This window comes from Globicephala melas, chromosome 12 (genome assembly GCF_963455315.2).
Source record: "Globicephala melas chromosome 12, mGloMel1.2, whole genome shotgun sequence".
NCBI classification, from domain to species: Eukaryota; Metazoa; Chordata; class Mammalia; order Artiodactyla; family Delphinidae; genus Globicephala; species Globicephala melas.
Window position 1 is genome coordinate 25,566,110 of NC_083325.1, and position 24,794 is coordinate 25,590,903.

The 24,794-nt window shown below is 40.7% G+C and overlaps 2 protein-coding genes across 2 annotated transcripts in view; one reads left to right on the forward strand and one right to left on the reverse strand.

Annotated features, from left to right (window-relative positions):
* Positions 1 to 3,725, forward strand: part of TACR1 (tachykinin receptor 1) — a 96,626-nt gene extending 92,901 nt beyond the window's left edge. The window contains exon 5 of the mRNA XM_030877684.2: positions 577 to 3,725. Within this exon, the coding sequence (XP_030733544.1) occupies positions 577 to 868 (292 nt within the window). The 3' untranslated portion in view covers positions 869 to 3,725. The remainder of the gene's footprint in view (positions 1 to 576) is intronic.
* Positions 3,726 to 4,117: 392 nt separating this feature from the next.
* Positions 4,118 to 24,794, reverse strand: part of POLE4 (DNA polymerase epsilon 4, accessory subunit) — a 95,327-nt gene continuing 74,650 nt past the window's right edge. Inside the window, exon 4 of the mRNA XM_060309729.2 lies at positions 4,118 to 4,492. Within this exon, the coding sequence (XP_060165712.1) occupies positions 4,452 to 4,492 (41 nt within the window). The 3' untranslated portion in view covers positions 4,118 to 4,451. The remainder of the gene's footprint in view (positions 4,493 to 24,794) is intronic.

Below are 24,794 nucleotides of genomic sequence, written 5' to 3' on the forward strand. Positions count from 1 at the left end.
ATAACGTGACTTCTCTGAATGAGACACTCAGGTGCTATGAATTTGGGGACAGATATCCCCTGGGACTTGTCCAAATGGTCTTGCTTGTCTAACTCATGGATTTATCTTTCTTCTAGGAGCCTCACAACATACCTAAACACTTCTAAGTTTAATCTCCCAAAAGCTGATTCTGAAGGGACATGATTGGCAGAAAGTCAGTGGGCTACTTGAAGGAAAGGACTGAGTCTTGACACAGTATTGTGCATATAGTAAACACTTGGTGAATGTTTTTACTGATGTTGAATTGACCCAAAATCAGCTGACCCTGAACCAGTGGAGGCAGTATATTTCAACAGCCACCCTAAGTACAGACATGCATTTCACATGAACTTGGGTTCTAGTCCTGGATTTGACCTTGATCACTGACCTTTGAATCTTTTTGCCCTTAGCATCTTCAGCTGTCAATTAATTAAAAAAATTAATAACACAGTGTCTCATTTGGGTATGTCCACGTATTAAAGAGCTACCACAATGATGGGAACACCTCTGAAAGCAGGCCATACTTAAGGATTACCTCTCCTTCTACTCTCTCTTCAGGTTCCGTCTGGGCTTCAAGCAAGCCTTTCGGTGCTGCCCTTTCATCAGTGCTGGTGACTATGAGGGGCTCGAAATGAAATCCACTAGGTACCTCCAGACGCAGGGCAGTGTGTATAAAGTCAGCCGCCTGGAGACCACTGTCTCCACAGTGGTGGGGGTCCATGAGGAAGACCTGGAGGAAGGCCCCAAGGCCATGCCCTCATCCCTGGACAAGACCTCCAATGACTCCCCTCGCAGCGACTCTAAGACCACAACGGAGAACTTCAGCTTCTACTCCAACATGCTCTCCTAGACTATGGGGCGTTCAGTAGGCGCAGTCACCTTTGTGTTTGTCTTGCTTCATTTCATGCATGGATAAATCCTCAATATAGAGACCATAAGAAACGCTTTTGCGGCTTGTGAAAAGGTCAGAATAGTTTAGGAAAAACATTCTATTCTGGAGTCAAAAACCTGCATTCTTCTATGTCTTTGCCACCCACATGCTGTGTGACCCAAAACAAATCATCGAACTTCTCTGAGCCTGTACAATGGGAAGGTTAGACTCGATTTTCTCTACAATCCATTCCAAGATTCTAGAATTAACTTTAATTGCATGTTGGCACTCATTTCAGGGTAATTCCTGCAATGCAGCAAAAGATCCAACTGATCTGTTTGCCTAAAGCTGCTATCTTATTTCAATAAAGGTGTTCTCAGTCTTGCTTAGATTATTTTCCCTTAGCTGGTGGCTCATACTGCATCAGCCTCTGCTTGATAAGGTGAACAAAAGGAGGAACCACATAAAATCTGAATGAAAGATGTAACACTCTCTTCTAAGGATTCATGAAAAGAAGGCATACTTCTGCCCCTTTTTGGCATCTCAATATCTCAGTGCAGTATGGGATTGAGAGCCTCAAGTTTATCTGTATTATGTCCCCAGTGACTGTCCTGAGCAATCAATGCTGATAGAATATGTCCACTGATACTAGCTAATGTCTGTTATGAACCAAGACTCAGGAGAACTGTGCAATACTTAATCTACCTGATCCTCTCTTTCCTTATTTGTAAAACTATGAGCTGAACTACATCATCTAGGTGTCCTTTTGAATGTTAACATTCATTGGTTCAATGATTGTATGAGTCTTTTTTTGTTGTTCAACCAAAAATTTGTAGTCTCAGGAAGAATAGAAGCAGTAAGTCCAGCGAATTAATACCTAGAGATGTAGCAACTGCTAAGACCATGTATCAGTATCCATATATGACATTCTCTGATTTATCCTAAAACTGTGAGCACTTTCCTTCTCCTGAAGATTTTGGCCTTTGACAGAGCAGAGGACTTCGTGTCAAATCCTACATCTCTCTATAAGGATTTAACAGGCTAAGTCTCCCAGCTGGAGAATGCCACCAGGGAAGAAAAACATGTAGGCTCCCTGCTCTGGACTTTTGGGTATCTTAGGGCAGGGGCACTCACCTAGATTTTTAGCTTTATACTAGCATAAGGCATGAGTTCAGTGACTGAGGAGGCTGCACCCTGCAACAACGCTTGTGGGAAGAGGTCACCTTGCATCTTCCCTTTAGACTCTCTGAATCTCCCCTTCCTGCCACCAGCTTTGCTGGCCTCCTGTCTAAAAGAGGTGGGATGATCGATCAACCTTACAGAAGAGTCAGTTGACAGAGAGTCATGAACTTAAAGCTTCGTGTCCTGACAGTTTGGGGGTTATAGCAGGTGAGTGTGCAGTTTCTTTCTGTCTCCCAGATCTGTGCTTTGTACAGATGTGGCTGAAAGCAGAAACCTCATGTAACTACCATAAATGCCTTCTTTGTGGTTTGAAGAATGCATGGACATATTCTGCATCCATCATGTTGAGGGAGAACTGTGCTGCACATAGGTTTACAGCCGTTACCAGCTGTGCTGGCCCTAACCCTACCAGGGCATTGACAGGCCAGGAAGAAGTTATATAGCAACAGTATAAGCCAGAAAGATATCCTCCAAAGCAGCATGAGAAGGATTAAATAAACTAAGAAAACCAACTCAGTGCAAATATATGAATGGAACACATAATTTAGGGGCAACAAAAGTCAGTGCCCAAAGCATTAGTCTTACTTCTGATAAAGAATCATACCATGTATGGATTATTCACTTCAGAGGGATGTAAAGAACTGGCATGATTATGAGAAGTACCTAAGAAGAAAGTGTTAATGAGTAGGGGACATCCCCTCTATGGAAGAGGTTAGAGTTGAATTCAACAAGGTTTATGGAGCACTTGCTCTGGACTTGGCCCTGAGCTGGGGACGCACAGCTCCTTCTGTTCTTGAGGAGCCTACCAACAGGCCATTGTTAACTCACCAGTCTTAGTGGGTCTAGGCTGCCCAGCAGGCATGGAGGAAGTTGAGAAGCAGATTTTCCACAGGATTCTAAAGACCCACACTCAACATGGGTAATCGGGCCAAAGACCTTAAGATAGCCTTTTGCAATGAGAGCTCTCTGAGATAATTCCAAAGAGAGCACCAGCCAATCCAGGGGAACTGAAGGGGTGTGTTTGGACAACATCATCACTGCACATAATAGGAGTGTACAGTTTCAAATATGGCAGAACGTTTCCTCTGAGAGAGCCCAGCAAGTCTTCCTCTAACTCACTCTCCAACACCCGTTTAACTTATAAAATTGTTGTCTCCTCCCATGTGTGAGAAACACCATGATCTGCACTGTGCATTGGTCTCATTCTTATAGAAATCTGTCATCCTGTGTTATCTCCTAAGTGTTTTTCCTTGATATTCTGTTCAGTAGTAATAGAATATAAGGCATCATGGGGCTATCACTGTTATGTTACTTCTAAAATGTGGGATCCAGTTGCTGTCAATGAGCTATTTGTATTGTGCTGATTCCTCCTCATTCTTTCACAGAGAGAAGCTGATGTATATAATGGACTCACAGTAGTACCATAGCAACTGAGGGTTGGGGAGGGACACTATATGGCAAGAACTAAAGGATAGGGGTCCTTGTCTTCCTCACCTCCCACTGGAGTGCTAAGACATACTGGAATGTCCTTTCTCTTGGAAGGACTGAGTGGAACCCTTGGAAAAGGGGACTTGGGAGCTAACCTTATTGACCTGGTTTCAGGAAGAATCATGTAAGTGGAGAGGGGTATTTCTTGAAGTTTCTATGTTTTCCAACCTGAGATCATAGAAAGAATCTCCATATAGAAATAAAGTATGTTTTTAACTGTCTCATGCCTCTGTCTCATCTCCAGGGAAACTAAGCAACCTACAAGACACTGAATGGGGTGGTACTATGAATCTTAATAAATTGCAAAGACCAAAGAATGGAACCCAACACCCAGAAAACTCCTAACTCTGTGACAAAATGGGTTGGCAAGATGTGGGAACTGTTTCCAGGTGGGAATCTGGGAAGGTAATATGGGATTGTATGAAGTGACCAACAGTGTCACCTATGAGTAGAGCTGTGTCAGTTCAAGTCCTCCTAGAAGCAGACACCAAGACAGAGTCAGAAGTGCAAGAGATTTATTGAGGGAACACTTGGGAAAGATAAGGGGTGAGGAAGGTAAGCAGGGGAGGCCTTGAGACCACTATGCAGATCTGACACCTGTGAAAAAAGGGGGAGGGTAAGATTGGGCAGGAGGAGCTTCCATATGAGGAGCAGCCTTGAGAAAGTCTCAGCTGGCCCACCAGTGTGCAAAGGGTGCCCAGAGAAAAGCCCCAGCAGGCAGAAATGGCCAGGCCTGGTACCCTCAACATGCTGGGTCACTGACTGGGAGCTCTCCTGGGAGAGGGTGGTCTGCTCTTGAACACTGTGGTGGTCCCTGAAATCACAGCAGCTGGAGGCAGGCAGCTGATGGCACACCCACTGCAGGGCCTCTCCTGAAGGGAGATCTGTAACATCACTTCCACAGCTTCCACCAGAGCTTTGGTCCAGCCCCCTCTGTTTGAAAACACATATCAGGAAACCCTTGGCAGTATTAGAAACTTCAATGGTTCATCTCTGTAAGCCCAGCAAACCTGAACGGAAGCCCAGGAAGTAGGGGCCACCCTGTACCACCTCACCCCTCAGGCATGCATCCTCAAAAGAGTGATCAGCAGCTGTCAGCAAACTTGCAATGACAAAGATTGTAAAGCTTACAAGAGGGAGTTTGGGTTTTTTTTTTTAACATCTTTATTGGAGTATAATTGCTTTACAATGGTGTGTTAGTTTCTGCTTTATAACAAAGTGAATCAGCTATACATATACATATATCCCCATATCTCCTCCCTCTTGTGTCTCCCTCCCTCCCACACTCCCTAACCCACCCCTCTATGTGGTCACAAAGCACCGAGCTGATCTCCCTGTGCTATGTGGCTGCTTCCCACTAGTTATTTTACAATTTGGTAGTGTATATATGTCCTTGCCACTCTCTCACTTCATCCCAGCTTACCCTTCCCCCTCCACGTGTCCTCAAGTCCATTCTCTATGTCTGCGTTAAAACAGGGAGGTTTGAGGAGAATCTAGATAGCGTCGCAACACGATGAGTATCAGAAACAAATAATAAAGATGTTTCTGTTTAAACTAAGGCATCTTAAATTGAGGTGCCTGGATAAGCTTCAAGAAATCCACATCTTCCCTTCAAGGTCTCCACAAATCATAGGTAAAACACTGCGTGTGTGTGTGTGTGTGTGTGTAATAAAGGGTGCAAAACCTGAATCTTCTCAGAAGAAATCATTCATCCTCCACTCTCTAGAGAAGGAGAGAAAATAAATTGTTTATGGGAGAGGGGTGAGGAGCCCTGAGGCCTTCAGAGCACACTGGGAGGTAGGTGAGCCCTGGGAGAATCAGAGTGGCTGCCATGAAACTTGAAACAACTTTGGAACAAAATCATAATTCACCTCAGGCGCCCAGATGTGTTAAAGCTGTAGAACATCCTTAAAGATGTTTGTGGCAGTAAAAACACCAAATTCATGATTAAGGGGTGTGCTCACTCTTCCATGGAAATATGAATATTTGTTAGCTGAAGAAAGACTAACCTTAGTTACAGGTCAACAAATAATATCAGCTGTGGAGTATTGACATTCTTGTGGAAATGCAAGCACGTCTTCATTTAGTCCTGTGTAGGCACATGTGACCTCATACGCGCTGAAGGTGCTTAGCTTTAGGAGCCAGTCTGGCTTTGGTAATTCTCCCTGCATAGCTGCCTCAGATTCTTTTCATGAGTAAATGGATTTCCTCAGCTCTGGAACTCAAGAGGGGGTTTCAGTCAAGGCCTCAAACAGAGGCAGGCAAGGTAGGGACACACCAAGAGCGTTCCTTTCCATTTTCAAGAGTGAAGGGAGCATTTAACTGCAGAAACTGCTTTCCTGAACTCCACAGGCAATGTTCTGAGACACCCTCATTTATCTTTACCAGTTAGGAAAACAGGGAGGAAGTGGAATGAGGCATGGAAGAGCACATCTCATGAACACCAAATTCAACATAAAATTCAACCTTTGGTTCTGGCTTCTTTCTCAAGCAGTGCAGCTAGCAAGGAGAAAAGGCTGCTAATTGGAAACAAGTGACAAAGTGTATCAACAATGACATAAGCCCCACCGGGGGTGCTGCCCTTGCCTCACCACTGCCTGCTGGCATGTTAGCATCTATTTCACGAGCTTCAGAGATTTTCACACAGACAGATTCAAACCCAAGTCCTCTGCAATGTGTTCACATGTCCTTTGTCTCTTTCCTCTTCTTTTTGTGTCCAGTATCCTTTTGTACTCCACTCTTTAGTCCAAAATTATTTTCATCCCTAGAAACTCTCTCCTCCTAACATACTCCCTGCTGAAATCTCTAGGTTTTAATCCCACTACTCTGGATGCCTTCTTAGTACACATTTTAATAAAGAGCGTATTTGGTGGAATAGTGAAAACCCACCATCCCTAACAAATTCTCATTTCTTATCTCTAGTACCCTCTTGCCCACTTCATGTACCCACTCACCCACTCTTTTCTTTCACCCCCTAACCTCACCTCCCACTCACCCATTTTCTGAAATTAAGAAGATTTTCAGAGCAGGACTCCTGAATTAGTGCCAACACTCAAAAGAAGCAGCTGAAGCAAGAGATCCAGCCACTAGGCTGGGCTGGGAGAACAGCAGACTCCAGAGGGATGCCAGGTTCCAGTGCTGTCATCTCCTAACCATGCCAATCATGAATTTAAAGAAGAATGTTAGTGCATGAAGAGGCCAGGCAGTGCATGCTCACTGCCCAGAAAGCTCCTTCTGGATTTGGTCGTGCTCCTCTGCCCTTTTCTGACTCATTGACCCATGCCCATTGCCCTCTTGTTCCATAACCACCGCCTGGAGGAGTACCTGTTTTGGCAAAAGTGTCCTACGGGACAATAACTATTCCTGAAACATGGCAGCCACCTGCGCTGGTCCAGATAGTCAAAAACAGATGTTGTTATGGATGATTATGAACATGATTCTGGGTTCACCTCAGAAATTTGGGGACAACCCAAACGCTATCTCAGAAAGAGAGGCAGCACTTTTCTGCTTATTTTATACCTATAAGGACTTGACAGCTGGTAATTCAACTTCATCCACTGAAGATTTGCCATGATGTAGCAGTCAGTCTGTGGGGGGTTGGAAATATAAATTTCAATAGCACATGGTCCCTGCCCTCAAAAAACTTACAGTCCAGAGGGGTAGACAGAGTTTCACCACAGTCCAGTGGGAGGAATGTCAAAGTAGAGATGCTGGAAAGAAACCTTGATGTTTTACCACACCAAATGTTGTCGAAAGACAACAAAATCTTAAGCCCAAGGTTTTCCTCAGTGGCAACGCACATACAGTCACTCACAGAAAATGTTTTCCTGTCTCACTGACTGACTTCCACAAACTCCTAAGCTTTCTCATATCAGATGGACATCCTAACTTTTTTAGGTTCTGAAGTTCCAAATTCTTAACCCTCTTTCAATTGTTGATTTTTCAATTGGGTTTATTGTTGTTGTTTTTTTCTAGTCTCCCTTCTTGCCTTTTCATAACCCTCCTCTTTTTTTTATCATTTTTATTGGAGTATAATTGCTTTACAATGGTGTGTTAGTTTCTGCTTTATAACAAAGTGAATCAGTTATACATATACACATGTTCCCATATCTCTTCCCTCTTGCGTCTCCCTCCCTCCCACCCTCCCTATCTCACCCCTCCAGGTGGTCACAAAGCACTGAGCTGATCTCCCTGTGCTATGTGTCTGCTTCCCACTAGCTATCTACCTTACGTTTGGTAGTGTATATATGTCCATGCCACTCTCTCGCTTTGTCACAGCTCACCCTTCCCCCTCCCCATATCCTTAGGTCCGTTTGCTAGTAGGTCTGTGTCTTTATTCCTGTCTTACCCCTAGGTTCTTCATGACATTTTTTTTCTTAAATTCCATATATATGTGTTAGCATACGGTATTTGTCTTTCTCTTTCTGACTTACTTCACTCTGTATGACAGACTCTAGGTCTATCCACCTCATTACAAATAGCACAATTTCATTTCTTTTTATGGCTGAGTAATATTCCATTGTATATATGTGCCACATCTTCTTTATCCATTCATCCGATGATGGGAACTTAGGTTGTTTCCATCTCCGGGCTACTGTAAATAGAGCTGCAATGAACATTTTGGTACATGACTTTTTGAATTATGGTTTTCTCAGGGTATATGCCCAGTAGTGGGATTGCTGGGTCATATGGTAGCTCTATTTGTAGTTTTTTAATGAACCTCCATACTGTTCTCCATAGTAGCTGTACCAATTCACATTACCACCAGCAGTGCAAGAGTGTTCCCTTTTCTCCACAGCCTCTCCAGCATTTACTGTTTCTAGATTTTTTGATGATGGACATTCTGACTGGTGTGAGATGATATCTCATTGTAGTTTTGATTTGCATTTCTCTAATGATTAGTGATGTTGAGCATTCTTTCATGTGTTTCTTGGCAATCTGTATATATTCTTTGGAGAAATGTCTATTTAGGTCTTCTGCCCATTTTTGGATTGGGTTGTTTGTTTTTTTTGTTATTGAGCTGCCTGAGCTGCTTGTAAATTTTGGAAATTAATCCTTTGTCAGTTGCTTCATTGGCAAATATTTTCTCCCATTCTGAGGGTTGTTTTTTAGTCTTGTTTATGGTTTCCTTTGCTGTGCAAAGGCTTTGACGTTTCATTAGGTCCCATTTGTTTATTTTTGCTTTTATTTCCAATTCTCTAGGAAGTGGGTCAAAAAACATCTTGCTGTGATTTATGTCATAGAGTGTTCTGCCTATGTTTTTCTCTAAGAGTTTGATAGTTTCTGCCCTTACATTTAGGTCTTTAATCCATTTTGAGCTTATTTTTGTGTATGGTGTTAGGGAGTGATCTAATCTCATACTTTTACATGTACCTTTCCAGTTTTCCCAGCACCACTTATTGAAGAGGCTGTCATTTCTCCACTGTACATTCCTGCCTCCTTTATCAAAGATAAGGTGACCATATGTGCTTGGGTTTATCTCTGGGCTTTCAATCCTGTTCCATTGATCTTTCTGTTTTTGTGCCAGTACCATACTGTCTTGATTACTGTAGCTTTGTAGTATAGTCTGAGGTCAGGGAGCCTGATTCCTCCAGCTCCGTTTTTCGTTCTCAAGATTGCTTTGGCTCTTCGGGGTCTTTTGTGTTTCCACACAAATTGTGAATTTTTTTGTCCTAGTTCTGTGAAAAATGCCAGTGGTAGTTTGATAGAGATTGCATTGAATCTGTAGATTGCTTTGGATAGTAGAGTCATTTTCATAATGTTAATTCTTCCAATCCAAGAACATTGTATATCTCTCCATCTATTTGTTTCATCTTTAATTTCTTTCAGCAGTGTCTTATAATTTTCTGCATACAGTTCTTTTATCTCCTTAGGTAGGTTTATTCCTAGATATTTTATTCTTTTTGTTGCAATGGTAAATGAGAGTGTTTTCTTGATTTCATTTTCAGATTTTTCATCATTAGTGTAAAGAATGCCAGAGATTATTGTGCACTAATTTTGTATCCTACAACTTTACCAAATGCATTGATTAGCTCTAGTAGTTTCCTGGTAGCATCTTTAGGATTCTCTATGTATAGTATCATGTCATCTGCAAACAGTGACAGCTTTACTTCTTTTTTTCCGATTTGAATTCATTTTATTTCCTTTTCTTCTCTCATTGCTATTGGTAAAACTTCCAAAACTATGTTGAATAAGAGTGGTGAGAGTGGGCAACCTTGTCTTGTTCCTGATCTTAGTGGAAATGCTTTCAGTTTTTCACCATTGAGGATGACGTTGGCTGTGGGTTTGCCATACATGGCCTTTATTATGTTGAGGAAAGTTCCCTCTATGCGTACTTTCTGCAGGGTTTAAATCATAAATGAGTGTTGAATTTTGTCAAAAGCTTTCTCTGCATCAATTGAGATGATCATATGGTTTTTCTCCTTCAATTTGTTAATATGGTTTATCACATTGATTGATTTGCATATATTGAAGAATCCTTGCATTCCTGGAATAAACCCCACTTGATCATGGTGTATGATCCTTTTAATGTGCTGTTGGATTCTGTTTACTAGTATTTTGTTGAGGATTTTTGCATCTATGTTCATCAGTGATATTGGCCTGTAATTTTCTTTCTTTGTGACATCCTTGTCTGGTTTTGGTATCAAGGTGATGGTGGCCTCGTAGAATGAATTTGGGTGTGCTCCTCCCTCTGCTATATTTTGGAAGAGTTTGAGATGGATAGGTGTTAGCTCTTCTCTAAATGTTTGATAGAATTCACCTGTGAAGCCATTTGGTCCTGGGCTTTTGTTTTTTGGAAGATTTTTAATCACAGTTTCAATTTCAGTGCTTGTGTTTGGTCTGTTCATATTTTCTATTTCTTCCTGATTCAGTCTTGGCAGGTTGGGCATTTCTAAGAATTTCTCCATTTCTTCCAGGTTGTCCAGTTTATTGGCATAGAGTTGCTTGTAGTAATCTCTCATGATCTTTTGTATTTCTGCAGTGTCAGTTGTTACTTCTCCTTTTTCATTTCTAATTCTATTGATTTGAGTCGTCTCCCTTTTTTTCTTGATGAATCTGGCTAATGGTTTATCTATTTTTTTTATCTTCTCAAAGAACCAGCTTTTACTTTTATTGATCTTTGCTATTGTTTCCTTCATTTCTTTTTCATTTATTTCTGATCTGATTTTTATGATTTCTTTTCCTTCAGCTAACTTTGGGTTTTTTTGTTCTTCTTTCTCTAATTGCTTTAGGTGCAAGTTTAGGTTGTTTATTCGAGATGTTTCCTGTTTCCTAAGGTGGGCTTGTATTGCTATAAACTTCCCTTTTAGAACTGCTTTAGCTGCATCCCGTAGGTTTTGGGTCATCGTGTATCCATTGTTATTTGTTTCTAGGTATTTTTTTATTTTCTCTTTGATTTCTTCAGTGATCACTTCGTTATTAAGTAGTGTATTGTTTAGCCTCCATGTGTTTGTATTTTTTACCGATATTTTCCTGTAATTGATATCTAGTCTCATAGCGTTGTGGTCGGAAAAGATACTTGATACAATTTCAAATTTCTTAAATTTACCAAGGCTTGATTTGTGACCCAAGATATGATCTATCCTGGAGAATGTCCCATGCGCACTTGAGAAGAAAGTGTATTCTGTTGTTTTTGGATGGAATGTCCTATAAATATCAATTAAGTACATCTTGTTTAATGTATCATTTAAAGCTTGAGTTTCCTTATTTATTTTCATTTTGGATGATCTGTCCATTGGTGAAAGTGGGGTGTTAAAGTCCCCTAGTATGAACGTGTTACTGTCGATTTCCCCTTTTATGGCTGTTAGTATTTCCCTTATGTATAGAGGTGCTCCTTTATTGGGTGCATATATATTTGCAATTGTTATATCTTCTTCTTGGATCGATCCCTTGATCATTATGTAGTGTCCTTCTTTGTCTCTTCTAATAGTCTTTATTTTAAAGTCTATTTTGTCTGATATGAGAATTGCTACTCCAGCTTTCTTTTGGTTTCCATTTGCATGGAATATCTTTTTCCATTCCCTCACTTTCAGTCTGTATGTGTCTCTAGGTCTGAAGTGGGTCTCTTGTAGACAGCATATATATGGGTCTTATTTTTGTATCCTTTAAGCCAGTCTGTGTCTTTTGGTTGGAGCATTTAATCCATTAACATTTAAGGTAATTATCGATATGTATGTTCCTATTCCCATTTTCTTAATTGTTTTGGGTTTGTTATTGTAGGTCTTTTCCTTCTCTTGTGTTTCTTGCCTAGAGAAGATACTTTAGCATTTGTTATAAAGCTGGTTTGGCGGTGCTGAACTCTGTCAGCTTTTGCTTGTGTGTAAAGATTTTAATTTCTCCATGAAATCTGAATGAGATCCTTGCTGGGTAGAGTAATCTTGGTTGTAGCTTTTTCTCCTTAATCACTTTCAATATGTCCTGCCACTCCCTTCTGGCTTGCAGAGTTTCTGCTGAGAGATCAGCTGTTAACCTTATGGGGATTCTCCTGTGTATTATTTGTTGTTTTTCCCTGCTGCTTTTACCATGTTTTCTTTGTATGTAACTTTTGACACTTTGATTAATATGTGTCTTGGCATGTTTCTCCTTGGATTTATCCTGTATGGGACTCTCTGTGCTTCCTGGATTTGATTAACTATTTCCTTTCCCATATTAGGAAAGTTTTCAACTATAATCTCTTCAAATATTTTCTCAGTCTCTTTCTTTTTCTCTTCTTCTTCTGGAATCCCTATAATTCGAATGTTGGTGTGTTTAATGTTGTCCCAGAGGTCTCTGAGACTCTCCTCAGTTCTTCTCATTCTTTTTTCTTTATTCTGCTCTGCAGTACTTATTTCCATTATTTTATCTTCCAGGTCACTTATCCGTTCTTCTGCCTCAGTTATTCTGCTATTGATCCCTTCTAGAGTATTTTTAATTTCAGTTATTTTTGTTCATCATTGCTTGTTTCATCTTTAGTTCTTCTAGGTCCTTGTTAAATGTTTCTTGCATTTTCTCTATTCTATTTCCAAGATTTTGGATCATCTTTACTATCATTATTCTGAATTCTTTTTCTGGTAGACTGCCTATTTACTCTTCATTTGTTAGGTCTGGTGGGTTTTTATCTTGCTCCTTCATCTGCTGTGTGTTTTTCTGTCTTCTCATTTTGCTTATCTTACTGTGTTTGGGGTCTCCTTTTTGCAGGATGCAGGTTCGTAGTTCCTGTTGTTTTTGGTGTCTGTCCCCAGTGGCTAAGGTTGGTTCAGTGGGTTGTGTAGGCCTCCTGGTGGAGGGGACTAGTGCCTGTGTTCTGGTGGATGAGGCTGGATCTTGTGTCTCTGGTGGGCAGGTCCACGTCTGGTGGTGTGTTTTGGGGTGTCTGTGGACTTACTATGATTTTAGGCAGCCTCTCTGCTAATGGGTGGGGTTCTGTTCCTGTTTTGCTAGTTGTTTGGCATAGGGTGTCCAGCACTGTAACTTGCTCATCGTTGAGTGAAGCTGGGTGCTGGCGTTGAGATGGAGATCTCTGGGAGATTTTTGCCATTTGATATTCTGTGGAGCTGGGAGGTCTCTTGTGGACCAGTGTCCTGAAGTTGGCTCTCCCACCTCAGAGGCACAGCACTGACCCCTGGCTGCAGCATCAAGAGCCTTTCATCCAAATGGCTCAGAATAAAAGGGAGAAAAAGTAGAAAGAAATAATTAATCAAAGTAGAAAGAAAGGAAGGAAGAAAGAAAGAAAGGAAGGAGGGAGGGAGGGAGGAAGGAAGGAAGGAAGGATGGAAGCAAGGAAAAAAAGCAAGCAAGAAAGAAGATATAGTAAAATAAAATAAAATAAGATAAAATATAAAAAGTTATTAAAATAAAAAGTAATTATTAAGAAAAAAATTTTTTAAAAAAATACGGATAGAACCCTAGGACAAATGGTGGAAGCAAAGCTATACAGACAAAATCTCACACAGAAGATACACATACACACTCACAAAAAGAGGAAAACAGGAAAAAAATCATAAATCTTGCTCTCAAAGTCCACCGCCTCAATTTGGGATGATTCGTTTTCTAAAGGAGGGAAGGAAGGAAAGAAAGAAAGAAGATAAAGTAAAATAAAATAAAGTTATTAAAATAAAAATTAATTATTAAGAAAAAAATATTTAAAAATAAACCAAAATGGACAGATAGAACCCTAGGGCAAATGGTGGAAGCAAAGCTATACAGACAAAATCTCACACAGAAGCATACACATACTCACTCACAAAAAGAGGAACAGGGGAAAAAATCATAAATCTTGCTCTCAAAGTCCACCTCCTCAATTTGGGATGATTCGTTGTCTATTCATATATTCCACAGATGCAGGGTACATCAAGTTGATTGTGGAGCTTTAATCTGCTGCTTCTGAGGCTTCTGGGAGAGATTTCCCTTTCTCTTCTTTGTTCTCACAGCCTCTAGGGGCTCAGCCTTGGATTTGGCCCTGCCTCAGTGTGTAGGTCACCGGAGAACATCTGTTCTTCACTCAGACAGGACGGGGTTAAAGGAGCCGCTGATTTGGGGGCTCTGGCTCACTCAGGCCGGGGGGAGGGAGGGGCACGGAGTGTGGGGTGAGCCTGCAGTGGCAGAGGCCAGCGTAATGTTGCACCAACCTGAGGCGTGCCGTGCATTCTCCTGGGGAAGTTGTCCCTGGATCCCAGGACCCTGGCAGTGGCGGGCTGGACAGGCTCCCCGGAATGGGGGTGTGGATAGTGACCTGTGCTCCCACACGGGATTCTTGGTGGTGGCAACAGCAGCCTTTAGCGTCTCTTGCCCGTCTCTAGGGTCCGCGCTTTTAGCCGCAGCTCACGTCCATCTCTGGAGCTCCTTTAAGCAGTGCTCTTAATCCCCTCTCCTCGCGCATCAGGAAACAAAGAGGGAAGAAAAAGTCTCTTGCCTCTTTGGCAGGTCCAGACTTTTCCCCGGACTCCCTCCCAGCTAGCAGTGGTGCACTAACACCCTGCAGGCTGTGTTCCCACCACCAACACCAGTCCTCTCCCTGCGCTCCGACCGAAGCCCGAGCCTCAGGTCCCAGCCCTGCCGGCCCCGGCGGGTGAGCAGACAAGCCTCTCGGGCTGGTGAGTGCTGGTTGTCACTGATCCTCTGTGCGGGAATCTCTCCGCTTTGCCCTCCCCACCCCTGTTGCTGTGCTCTCCTTCGCGGCTCCGAAGCTTCCCCCTCCGCCACCCGCAGTCTCCGCCCATGAAGGGGCTTCCTTGTGTGTGGAAACCTTTCCTCCTTTACAGCTCCCTCTCACTGGTGCAGGTCCCATCCCTATGCCCTTGTCTCTCTTTATTCTTTTTTCTTTTGCCCCACCCCATTACGTGGGCAGTTTCTTGCCTTTTGGGAGGTCTGAGGTCTTCCGTCAGTGTTCAGTAGGTGTTCTGTAGGAGTTGCTCCCCGTGTAGATGTTTTTCTGGTGTATCTGTGGGGAGGAAGGTGATCTACGCGTCTTACTCCTCCTCTATCTTCCCCTCCTCTCAACACTGTTTTTCTTGTATTACACAATGTGCAACTGAATCTGTGACAAAAATAATGATGACTAAGTGAATTGAAACAATTGTCTAGCTATATAATTCTATATAACAGTAAAAGATTGATTGTAATAGTGTAAACTCTAGATAGGGGAAGAAGCAACAAGGGAGAATCATTTCCTGGACCATAACAGACTAGTAAGACAGGCGGTCCAGAGACATTTACAATTAACAGGGCCCAGTTCAGTCATAGCACATTGAGTGGTCTATCAATGAAGTACTCTCTTGACCTAGGAATTAGCCTTCCTAGGGCCATGGGACAAATTTGTCATGAAATGCCTCCCAAACTTTGGCTGAATTTATGACCAAAATGGGGGAACTACAAACAAAAGAAAAGCAAAGAGCTTTTCACTCACTATCCAAGTCTACAAATATTAACCTGCTGCAGTCACTGACTGACAATATACTCAGTGCTTCAGAAAAAGAGATTAAGGCAATAACAGGATGAAGTACTCTGTGATTCAGAGAGAAGAAATTAAAGATGATAACAGGATGCTCTGTGCTTTGGACAAACAGGCCTTAGATCGTTAGATGCTTTTCAAGAAGAATTTTAATGAACCTCACTTCTTGCATCTTGCCATACATAGAAAAGCACTATAATCATTAACTTGAGATATCTGTTCTTTGTGACTCTCAGTAATTTTTCACCAAGATGTATATTCAACTGCATGTACTCCCTAACAAAAATCACATATAAACTAGCTTCCCCCCTACATCTTTGGAGCAGTTCCTCAGAGCTATCTGAGAGGCTATCTCCCAGTTTATGGTCCTCAATAAGACCCTGAATAAACCTTTATTCACAACACTCACATTGTGCCTTTTTCTTCCAGTCAACACTTTCCATTTCCATTTTATTTGCTTTGTTGCTACTAATTGCTTCAAAACTTTTTGGAAAGAGGAAAAGTAGACATAAGTTTAATTAAACAAACAAAAAAATACATACTTTGAGTTTATGCTGAGAGCACTGTCTGAGGAATCAGTGAATGGAGATTGAGAGCAAAAACCCCACAACTTGGGATAACATTTAAACAATTCTGGAAGCCAAATATCTTTTCCTGGACCTTCCAGGATATGGTGGATGTTCATATGTTTTAAGGAGAATGGAGTTATTGGATTCCGACCCAGGGAGAGCCCTGAAATCTATGAAAAAATCTTTGGTGAGAACATTAGAGGTCTTTAAAGAGAATGGAAGAATCCTCTATTATAGAAACCACTCTTGAAGCAGCTATACATAAGCATCTATTATGTGCCTCTTACTCTAATAGGAGTATGTAATTAAAAGAATCTTTTTAATTTATAAAATAACTTGAACTTAAATATGCATGTGTTGCCAGGGGTCATGGTAACAACTGTATTCTGATTCCTCTGGCAAATGAGTACAGCTATCCATGAGATTCAACATATGAGAAAAATCCAAAAAGAATAATGCATTCAGAACAAAATAGGCATACTACAACCCTTTCCTTTCATCTAAAAGAGGTTTGGTATTGTCAGTTTACCTCAGTTGTTTCATTTTAGCAGCTGTGGTGACCACAGAAATATATCTTTCCCCTCATTAAGACTCTAAAAATTCCTTGGGAGAGATAGTTTAATGTTTAATCAGAAATGTCAATTACTATCCAAATTTCACCAGAAAAAAACATTTAACACAAACGGAGAGAAAGACTTTGAAACCTGTGACTCCTTTAGATTTTCCTTAGCCGGTTCATACTGTGCTTAGGGGCAGGACTTCTAGAATTCTGTATGACATCAAATCTGTGATCACTCTAAAGGCTCTAACCATTCTCCATAATGGTGCTTGCATTCTGAAAATTGATTTCAGATTTTCAGGTCAAAGGAGTTCTGATTCTTCCCTTGAAAGTTTATGCTTCAACTGATCAGTCCAATTTGTCATGAATTTGTGAGTTTTATTTTAAACCTGATTTTTCCAATTTACCGCCTCTTAAAACTCTGCTCAGAATGCTTGATTAGGGTCTAACAATGTGTATCTGGTTTAAACAATTTCTTGTCTAATAAGATACTCTACCTTTTCTTTTTTCTTTTCTTTTTTTTTTTGCTATTTTCACCCTTTTTTAATTTAATTTTTTATACAGCAGGCTCTTATTAGTTCTCTATTTTATACATATTAGTGTATATACATCAATCCCAATCTCCTAATTCATCCCATTACCACCACCATGCCCCACCCCGCTTTCCCCCCTTGGTATCCATACATTTGTCCATTGGTGAAAGTGTGGTTTTAAAATTTCCCTAGTATGATTGTGTTACTGTCATTTTCCCATTTTATGGCTGTTAGCATTTGCCTTATGTATTGAGGTGCTCCTATATTGGGTGCATAAATATTTACTATTGTTATATCTTGGATTATCTTGGATTATCTTGGAATGATCCCTTGATCATTATGTAGTGTCCTTTTTTGTCTCGTAATAGTCTGTATTTTAAAGTCTATTTTGTCTGATATGAGAATTGCTACTCCAGGTTTCTTTTGATTTCCATTTGCATGGAATATATTTTTCCATTCCCTTAGTTTCCGTCTCTATGTGCCCCTAGGTCTGAAGTGGGTCTCTTGTAGACAGCATATACACAGGTCATGCTTTTGTATCCATTCAGCCAGTCTATGTCTTTTGGTTGGAGCATTTAATATATTTACATTTTAGGTAATTATCGATATGTATGTTCCTATTCCCATTTTCTTAACTGTTTTGTGTTTGTTATTGTAGGTCTTTTCCTTCTCTTTTGTTTCCTGCCTAGAGAATTTCCTTTAGCATTTGTGTAAAGCTGGTTTGGTGGTGCTGAATTCTCTTAGCTTTTGCTTGTCCGTAAAGGTTTTAATTTCTCTGTCGAATTTGAATGAGAATTTTGCTGGGTAGAGTAATGTTGGTTGTAGGTTTTTCTCTTTCTTTCATTACTTTAAATATGTCCTGCGACTCCCTTTCAGAGTTTCTGCTGAAAGATCAGCTGTTAACCTTATGGGGTTTCCTTTGTATGTTATTTCTTGTATTTCCCTTGTTGCTTTTAATATTTTTTCCTCGTATTTAATTTTTGTTAGCTTGATTAATATGTGTCTTGTCGTGTTTCTCCTTGTATGTATCCTGTATGGGACTCTCTGTGATTCCTGAACTTGATTGACTCTTTCCTTTCCCATATTAGGGAAGTTTTCAACTATAAACTCTTCAAATATTTTCTCATCCCTTTCTTTTTCTCTTCTTCTTCTGGGACCTCTATCATTCGAATGTTGGTGTATTTAATGTTGTCCCAGAGGTCTCTGAGACTGTCCTCAATTCTTTTCATTCTTTATTCTGCTCTGTGGTCGTTATTTCCACTATTTTATCTTCCAGGTCACTTATCCGTTCTTCTGCCTTAGTATTTCTGCTATTGATTCCTTCTAGAGAATTTTTTTTTTTCTGTACGTGGCCTCTCCCATTGTGGAGCACAGGCTCCGGATGCGCAGGCTCAGCAGCCATGGCTCACGGGCCCAGCCACTTCGCGGCACATGGGATCTTCCTGGACCGGGGCATGAACCCTTGTCCCCTGCATTGGCAGGCAGACTCTCAACCACTGTGCCACCAGGGAAGCCCCCTTCTAGAGAATTTTTAATTTCATTTATTGTGTTTTTCATCATTGGTTGTTTGCTCTTTTGTTCTTCTAGGTCCTTGTTAAACGTTTGTTGTATTTTCTCCATTCTATTTCCAAGATTTTGGATCCTCTTTACTATCATTACTCTGAATTCTTTTTCAGGTAGCCTGCCTATTCCCTCTTTGTTTGTTTGGTCTGGTGAGTTTTTACCTTGCTCCTTCACCTGCTGTGTGTTTCTCTGTCTTCTCATTTTTCTTAACTTACTGTGTTTGGTGTCTGCTTCTCACAGGCTGCAGTTTCATAGTTCCCGTTGTTTTTGGTGTCTGCCCCCAGTGGCTAAGTTTGGTTTAGTGGGTTGTGTAGGCTTCCTGGTGGAGTGGGCTGGTGCCTGTGTTCTGGTGGATAAGGCTGGATCTTGTCTTTCTGGTGGGCAGGACCTTGTCCAATGGTGCATTTTGGTGTGTCTGTGACCTTATTATGATTTTAGGCAGGCTCTCTGCTAATGGGTTGTGTTGTGTTCTGTCTTTCTAGTTGTTTGGCATAGGGTTTCCAGCACTGTAGGTTGCTGGTCGTTGAGTGGAGCTGGGTCTTAGCATTGAGATGGAGATCTCTCGGAGAGCTTTTTCCTTTTGATATTACATGGAGCCAGGAGGTCTCTGGTGGCCCAATGTCCTGAACTCAGCTCTCCCACCTCAGAGGAACAGGCCTCACACCTGGCTGGAGCAAGAAGACCCTGTCAGCCATACAGCTCAGGAGAAAATAGTGAAAGAAAGAAAGAAAGAAAGAAAGAAAGAAAGAAAGAAAGAAAGAAAGAAAGAAAGAAAGAAAGAAAGAAAGAGAAAGAAGGAAAGAAAGAAAGAAAGAAAGAAAGGAAGGAAGAAAGAAAGAAAGAAAAAAAGAAAGAAAGAAAGAAAGAAAGAGAAAGAGAAAGAAAGAAAGGAAGGAAGGAAGGAAGGAAGGGAGAAAGAAAGAAAGAAAGAAAGAAGGAAAGAGAGAAAGGAAGGAAGGAAGAAATAAAGAGAAAGAAAGAAGGAAATACAGAAGGAAAGGAAGAAGTTATTAAAATAAAAAATTATTAAAAATAAAAAACTAAAAAGTAATTTAATAAAAGAAAGAAGAGAGCACTCAAACCAAAAAACAAATCCACCAATGATAACAAGCACTAGAAACTATGCTAAAAAAAAAAGGACAGACAGAACTCTAGGACAATTGGTAAAAGCAAAGCTATACAGACAAAATCACACAAAGAAGCATACACATGCACACTCACAAAAAGAGAAAAAGGAAAAAAATATATACATATCTATATATATATTAAAAAAGGAAGAGAGCAACCAAATCAATAAATCTACCCATGATAATAACCTCTAAATACTAAACTAATATAAACATAAGACCAGAAAATATTAGATGCAGAAAGCAAACCCCAAGTCTATAGTTGTTCCCAAAGTCCACCACCTCAGTTTTTGGATGATTTGTTGTCTATTCAGGTATTCCAGAGATGCAGCGTACATCAAGTTGATTGTGGAGATTTAATCCACTGCTTCTGAGGCTGCTGGGAGAAATATCCTTTTCTCTTCTTTGTTCGCACAGCTCCTGCGGTTCCACCTTGGGTTTGGCCCCACCGTTGCGTGTAGGTTGCCTGAGGCCATCTGTTCCCCATTCAGACAGTACGGGGTAAAAATAGCCTCTGATTAGGGGGCTCTGGCTCACTCAGTCTGGGGGAAGTGGGGCGAGTGGAAGTGTACAGAATGCAGGGTGAGCCTGCCATGGAAGAAGCTGGTGTGACGTTGCAACAGCCTGAAGCATGCTGTGTGGTCTCCTGGGGACATTTTCCATGGATCACAGGATGCTAGCAGTGCCCGGCTGCACAGGCTCCCAGGAAGGGAAGTGTGGTTAGTGACCTGTGCTTGCACACAGGCTTCTTGGTGGCTGCAGCAGCAGCCTTAGTGTTTCATGCCCATCTCTGGGTCTGAGCTGATAGCCACGGCTCAAGCCCATCTCTGGAGCTCATTTAGGCAGTGCTCTGCATCCCCTCTCCTTGCACACCCCAAAACAATGGTCTCTTGCCTCTTAGGCAGGTCCAGACTTTTTCCCGGACTCCCTTCTGGCTAGCTGTGGCTCACTAGTCCCCTTCAGGCTGTGTTCACGGAGTCAACCCCAGTCCTCTTCCTGGGATCTGACCTCTGAAGCTTGAGCCTCAGCTCCCAGGCCCCACCCTCCCTGGCGGGTGAGCAGACAAGCCTCTCGGGCTGGTGAGTGCTGGTCAGCACTGATTCTCTGTGAGAGAATCTCTCTGCTTTGCCCTCTGCACCCCTGTTGGTGTGCTCTCCTCCCTGGCTCCGAAGCTTTCCCCCACCCACCCACCGTCTCTGCCAGTGAAGGGGCTTCCTAGTGTGTGGAAACTTTTCCTCCTTCACAGCTCCCTCCCAGAGGTGTAGGTACTGTCCCTATTCTCTTATCTCTTTTTTCTTTTGCCCTACCCAGGTACGTGGGGAGTTTCTTTCCTTTTGGGAAGTCTGAGGTCTTCTGCCAGCGTCCAGTAGGTGTTCTGTAGGAGCTATTACACATGTAGATGTATTTGTGATGTATTTGTGGGGAGGAAGGTAATCTCCACGTCTTACTCCTCTGCCATCTTGAAGGTCTCCCCCTCTGCAGGTGGATTCTTAACCAATGAGCCACCAGGGAAGCCCAGCAGTATAATTAACAATATTGTATTAGTTTCAGGTGCACAGCAAAGTGATTCAGTTATACATATACATGTATCTATCCTTTTTCAAAGTCTTTTCCCGTTTAGGTTGTTATATAATATTGAGCAGAGTTCCTTGTGTTATACAGTAGGTCCTTGTTGGTTATCCGTTTTAACTATAACAGTGTACATGTCAATCCCAAACTCAATAACTATCCCTCCCCCCCAACCTTCCCCCACCCAGTAACCATAAGTTCCTTCTCTAAGTCTGTGAATCTGTTCCTGTTTTGTATATAAGTTCATTTGTATCATTTTTATTAGAATCTACATATAAGCAATATCATACGATATTTCTCTTTCTCTGTCTGACTTACTTCACTCGGTATGACAATCTCTAGGCCCATCCGTGTTCCTGCAAGTGGCATTATTTCATTCTTTTTAATGCCTGAGTAATATTCCATTCTATATATGTACCACATCTTCTTTATCCATTCCTCTGTTTATGGATATTTAGGTTGCTTCCATGTCCTAGCTATTGTAAATAGTGCTGCAATGAACATTGGGGTGCAAGTATATTTTCGAATTATGGTTTGCTCTGGTTATATGCCCAGGAGTTGGATTGTTGGGTCATATGGTGGTTCTACTTTTAGTTTTTTCAGTACCCTCCATACTGTTTTCCATAGTGGCTATACCAATTTACATACCCACCAACAGTGTCTGAGGGTTCCCTTCTCTCCACACCTTCTCCAACATTTATTCTTTGTGGATTTTTTGATGATAGCCATTCTGACTGGTGTGAGGTGACACCTCATTGTAGTTTTGATATGCATTTCTCTAATAATTAGCAATGTTGAACATCTTTTCATGTGCCTCTTGGCCATCTGTATGTCTTCTTTGGAGAAATGTCTATTTAGGTCTTCTGTGCACTTTTTGATTGGGTTGTATGTTTTTTCAATATTGAGCTGCATGAGCTGTTTCTATATTTTAGAGATTAATCCCTTGTCAGTTGCTTTGATTGCAAATATTTTCTCCCATTCTGAGGGCTCTCTTTTTGTCTCGTTTTTGGATTCCTTTAATGTGCAAAAGCTTTTAAGTTTAATTAGGTCCCTTTTGTTTATTTTTGTTTTTATTTTTATTACTCTAGGAGGTGGGTCAAAAAAGATCTTGCTGCACTTTATGTCAGAGAGTTTTCTGCTTATGTTTTCCTCTAATAGTTTTAAAGTGTCTGGTCTCACTTTTAGCTCTTCAATCTATTTTGAGTTTATTTTTGTGTATGGTGTTAGGGAGGGTTCTAATTTCATTCTTTTACATGTAGCTGTCCAGTTTTCCCAGCACCACTTACTGAAGAGACTCTCTTTTCTCCATTGTATATTATTGCCTCCTTTGTCATAGATTAGGTGACCATAGGTGTGTGGGTTTATCTTTGGGCTTTCTATCCTGTTCCATTGATCTATATTTCTGTTTTTGTGCCAGTATGATACTGTCTTGATAGCTGTAGCTTTGTAGTATAGTCTGAAGTCAGGGAGCCTGATTCCTTATTCCTCCAGCTCCGTTTTTCTTTCTCAAGCTTGATTTGGCTATTTTGGGTGCTTTGTGTTTCCAAATAAATTGTAAAAATTTTGTTCTAATTCTGTGAAAAATGCCATTGGTAATTTGATAGGGATTGCATTGAATCTTTAGATTGCTTTGGGTAGTATAGACATTTTCACAATATTGATTCTTCCAATCCAAGAACATGGTATATCTCTCCATCTGTTTGTGTCATCTTTGATTTCTTTCATCAGTGTCTTATAGTTTTCAGAGTATGGTTCTTTTACTTCCTTAGGTAGGCATATTTCTAGGTATTTTATTCTTTTTGTTGCAATGGTAAATGTGATTGCTTTCTTAATTTCTCTTTCTGATCTTTCGTTGTTAGTGTATAGGAAGAGATTTATGTGTATTAATTTTGTATCCTGCAACTTTACCAAATTCATTGATTATTTCTAGTAGTTTTCTGGTAGCATCTTTAGGATTTTCTATGTATAGTATCATGTCATCTGCAAACAGTGACAGTTTGGATTCCCATTTGGATTCATTTTGCTTCTTTTTCTTCTCTGATTGCCAAGGCTAGCACTTCCAAAACTATATTGAATAAAAGTGGCAAGAGTAGACATCCTCGTCTTGTTCCTGATCTTAGAGGAAATGCTTTCAGCTTTTCACCATTGAGAATGATATTTGCTGTGGGTTTGTCATATATGGCCTTTATGATGTTGAGGTAGGTTCCGTTTTTGCCTACTTTCTGGAGAGTTTCATCATAAACAGGTGTTGAATTTTGGCAAAAGCTTTTTCTGCATCTATTGAGATGACCATATGGTTTTTATTCTTCAATTTGTTAATATGGTATATCACATTGATTGATTTGCATATGTTGAAGAAGCCTTGCATCCCTGGGATAAATCCCACTTGATCATGGTGTATGATCCTTTTAATGTGTTATTGGATTCTGTTTGCTAGTATTTTGTAGAGAATTTTTGCATCTATATTCATCAGTGATATTGGCCTATAATTTTTTGTGTGATATCTTTGGTTAGTTTTGGTATCAGGGTGATGGTGGCCTTGTAGAATGAGTTTGGGAGTTTTCCTTCCTCCGGAAATTTCTGGGATGGTTTCAGAAGGCTAGCTGTTAGCTCTTCTCTAAATGTTTGATAGAATTCACCTGTGAAGCCATCTGGTCTTAGACTTTTGTTTGCTTGGAGTTTTTAAATCACAGTTTCAATTTCAGTACTTGTGACTGGTCTGTTCATATTTTCTATTTCTTCCTGGTTCAGTCTTGGGAGATTGTATCTTTCTATGAATTTGTCCATTTCTTCCAGGTTGTCCATCTTTTTGGCATACAGTTGCTTGTTGTAGTCTCTTATGATCCTTTGTGTTTCTGTGGTGTCAATTGTAACTTCTTTTTCATATCTGATGTTATTGATTTGTGTTCTCCCCCTTTTTTTCTTGATGAGTCCTCCTAAATGTTTATAAATATTATATTTTTAAAGAACCAGCTTTTAGTTTCATTGATCTTTGCTGTTGTTTTCTTCATGTCTATTTCATTTATTTCTGCTCTGATTTCTTGATTTCTTTCCTTCTACTAATTTTAGGTTTTGTTGGTTTTTCTTTCTCCAGTTGCTTTAGGTGTAAGGTTAGGTTGTTTATTTGTGATTTTTCTTGTTTCCTGAGGTAAGATTGTGTTGCTATAAACTTCCCTCTTAGAACTGCTTTTGCTGCATCCTGTAGGTTTGGATCATTGTGCTCTCATTTTCATTTGTCTCTAGGTATTTTTTGATTTCTCCAGTGATCCATTGGTTCTTTAATAGCATATTGTTTATCCTCTACGTGTTTGTGTTTTTTACATTTTTTTTCCTTGTAGTTTACTTCTAATCTTAAAGCTGTGTGGTCAGAAAAGATGCTTGATAAG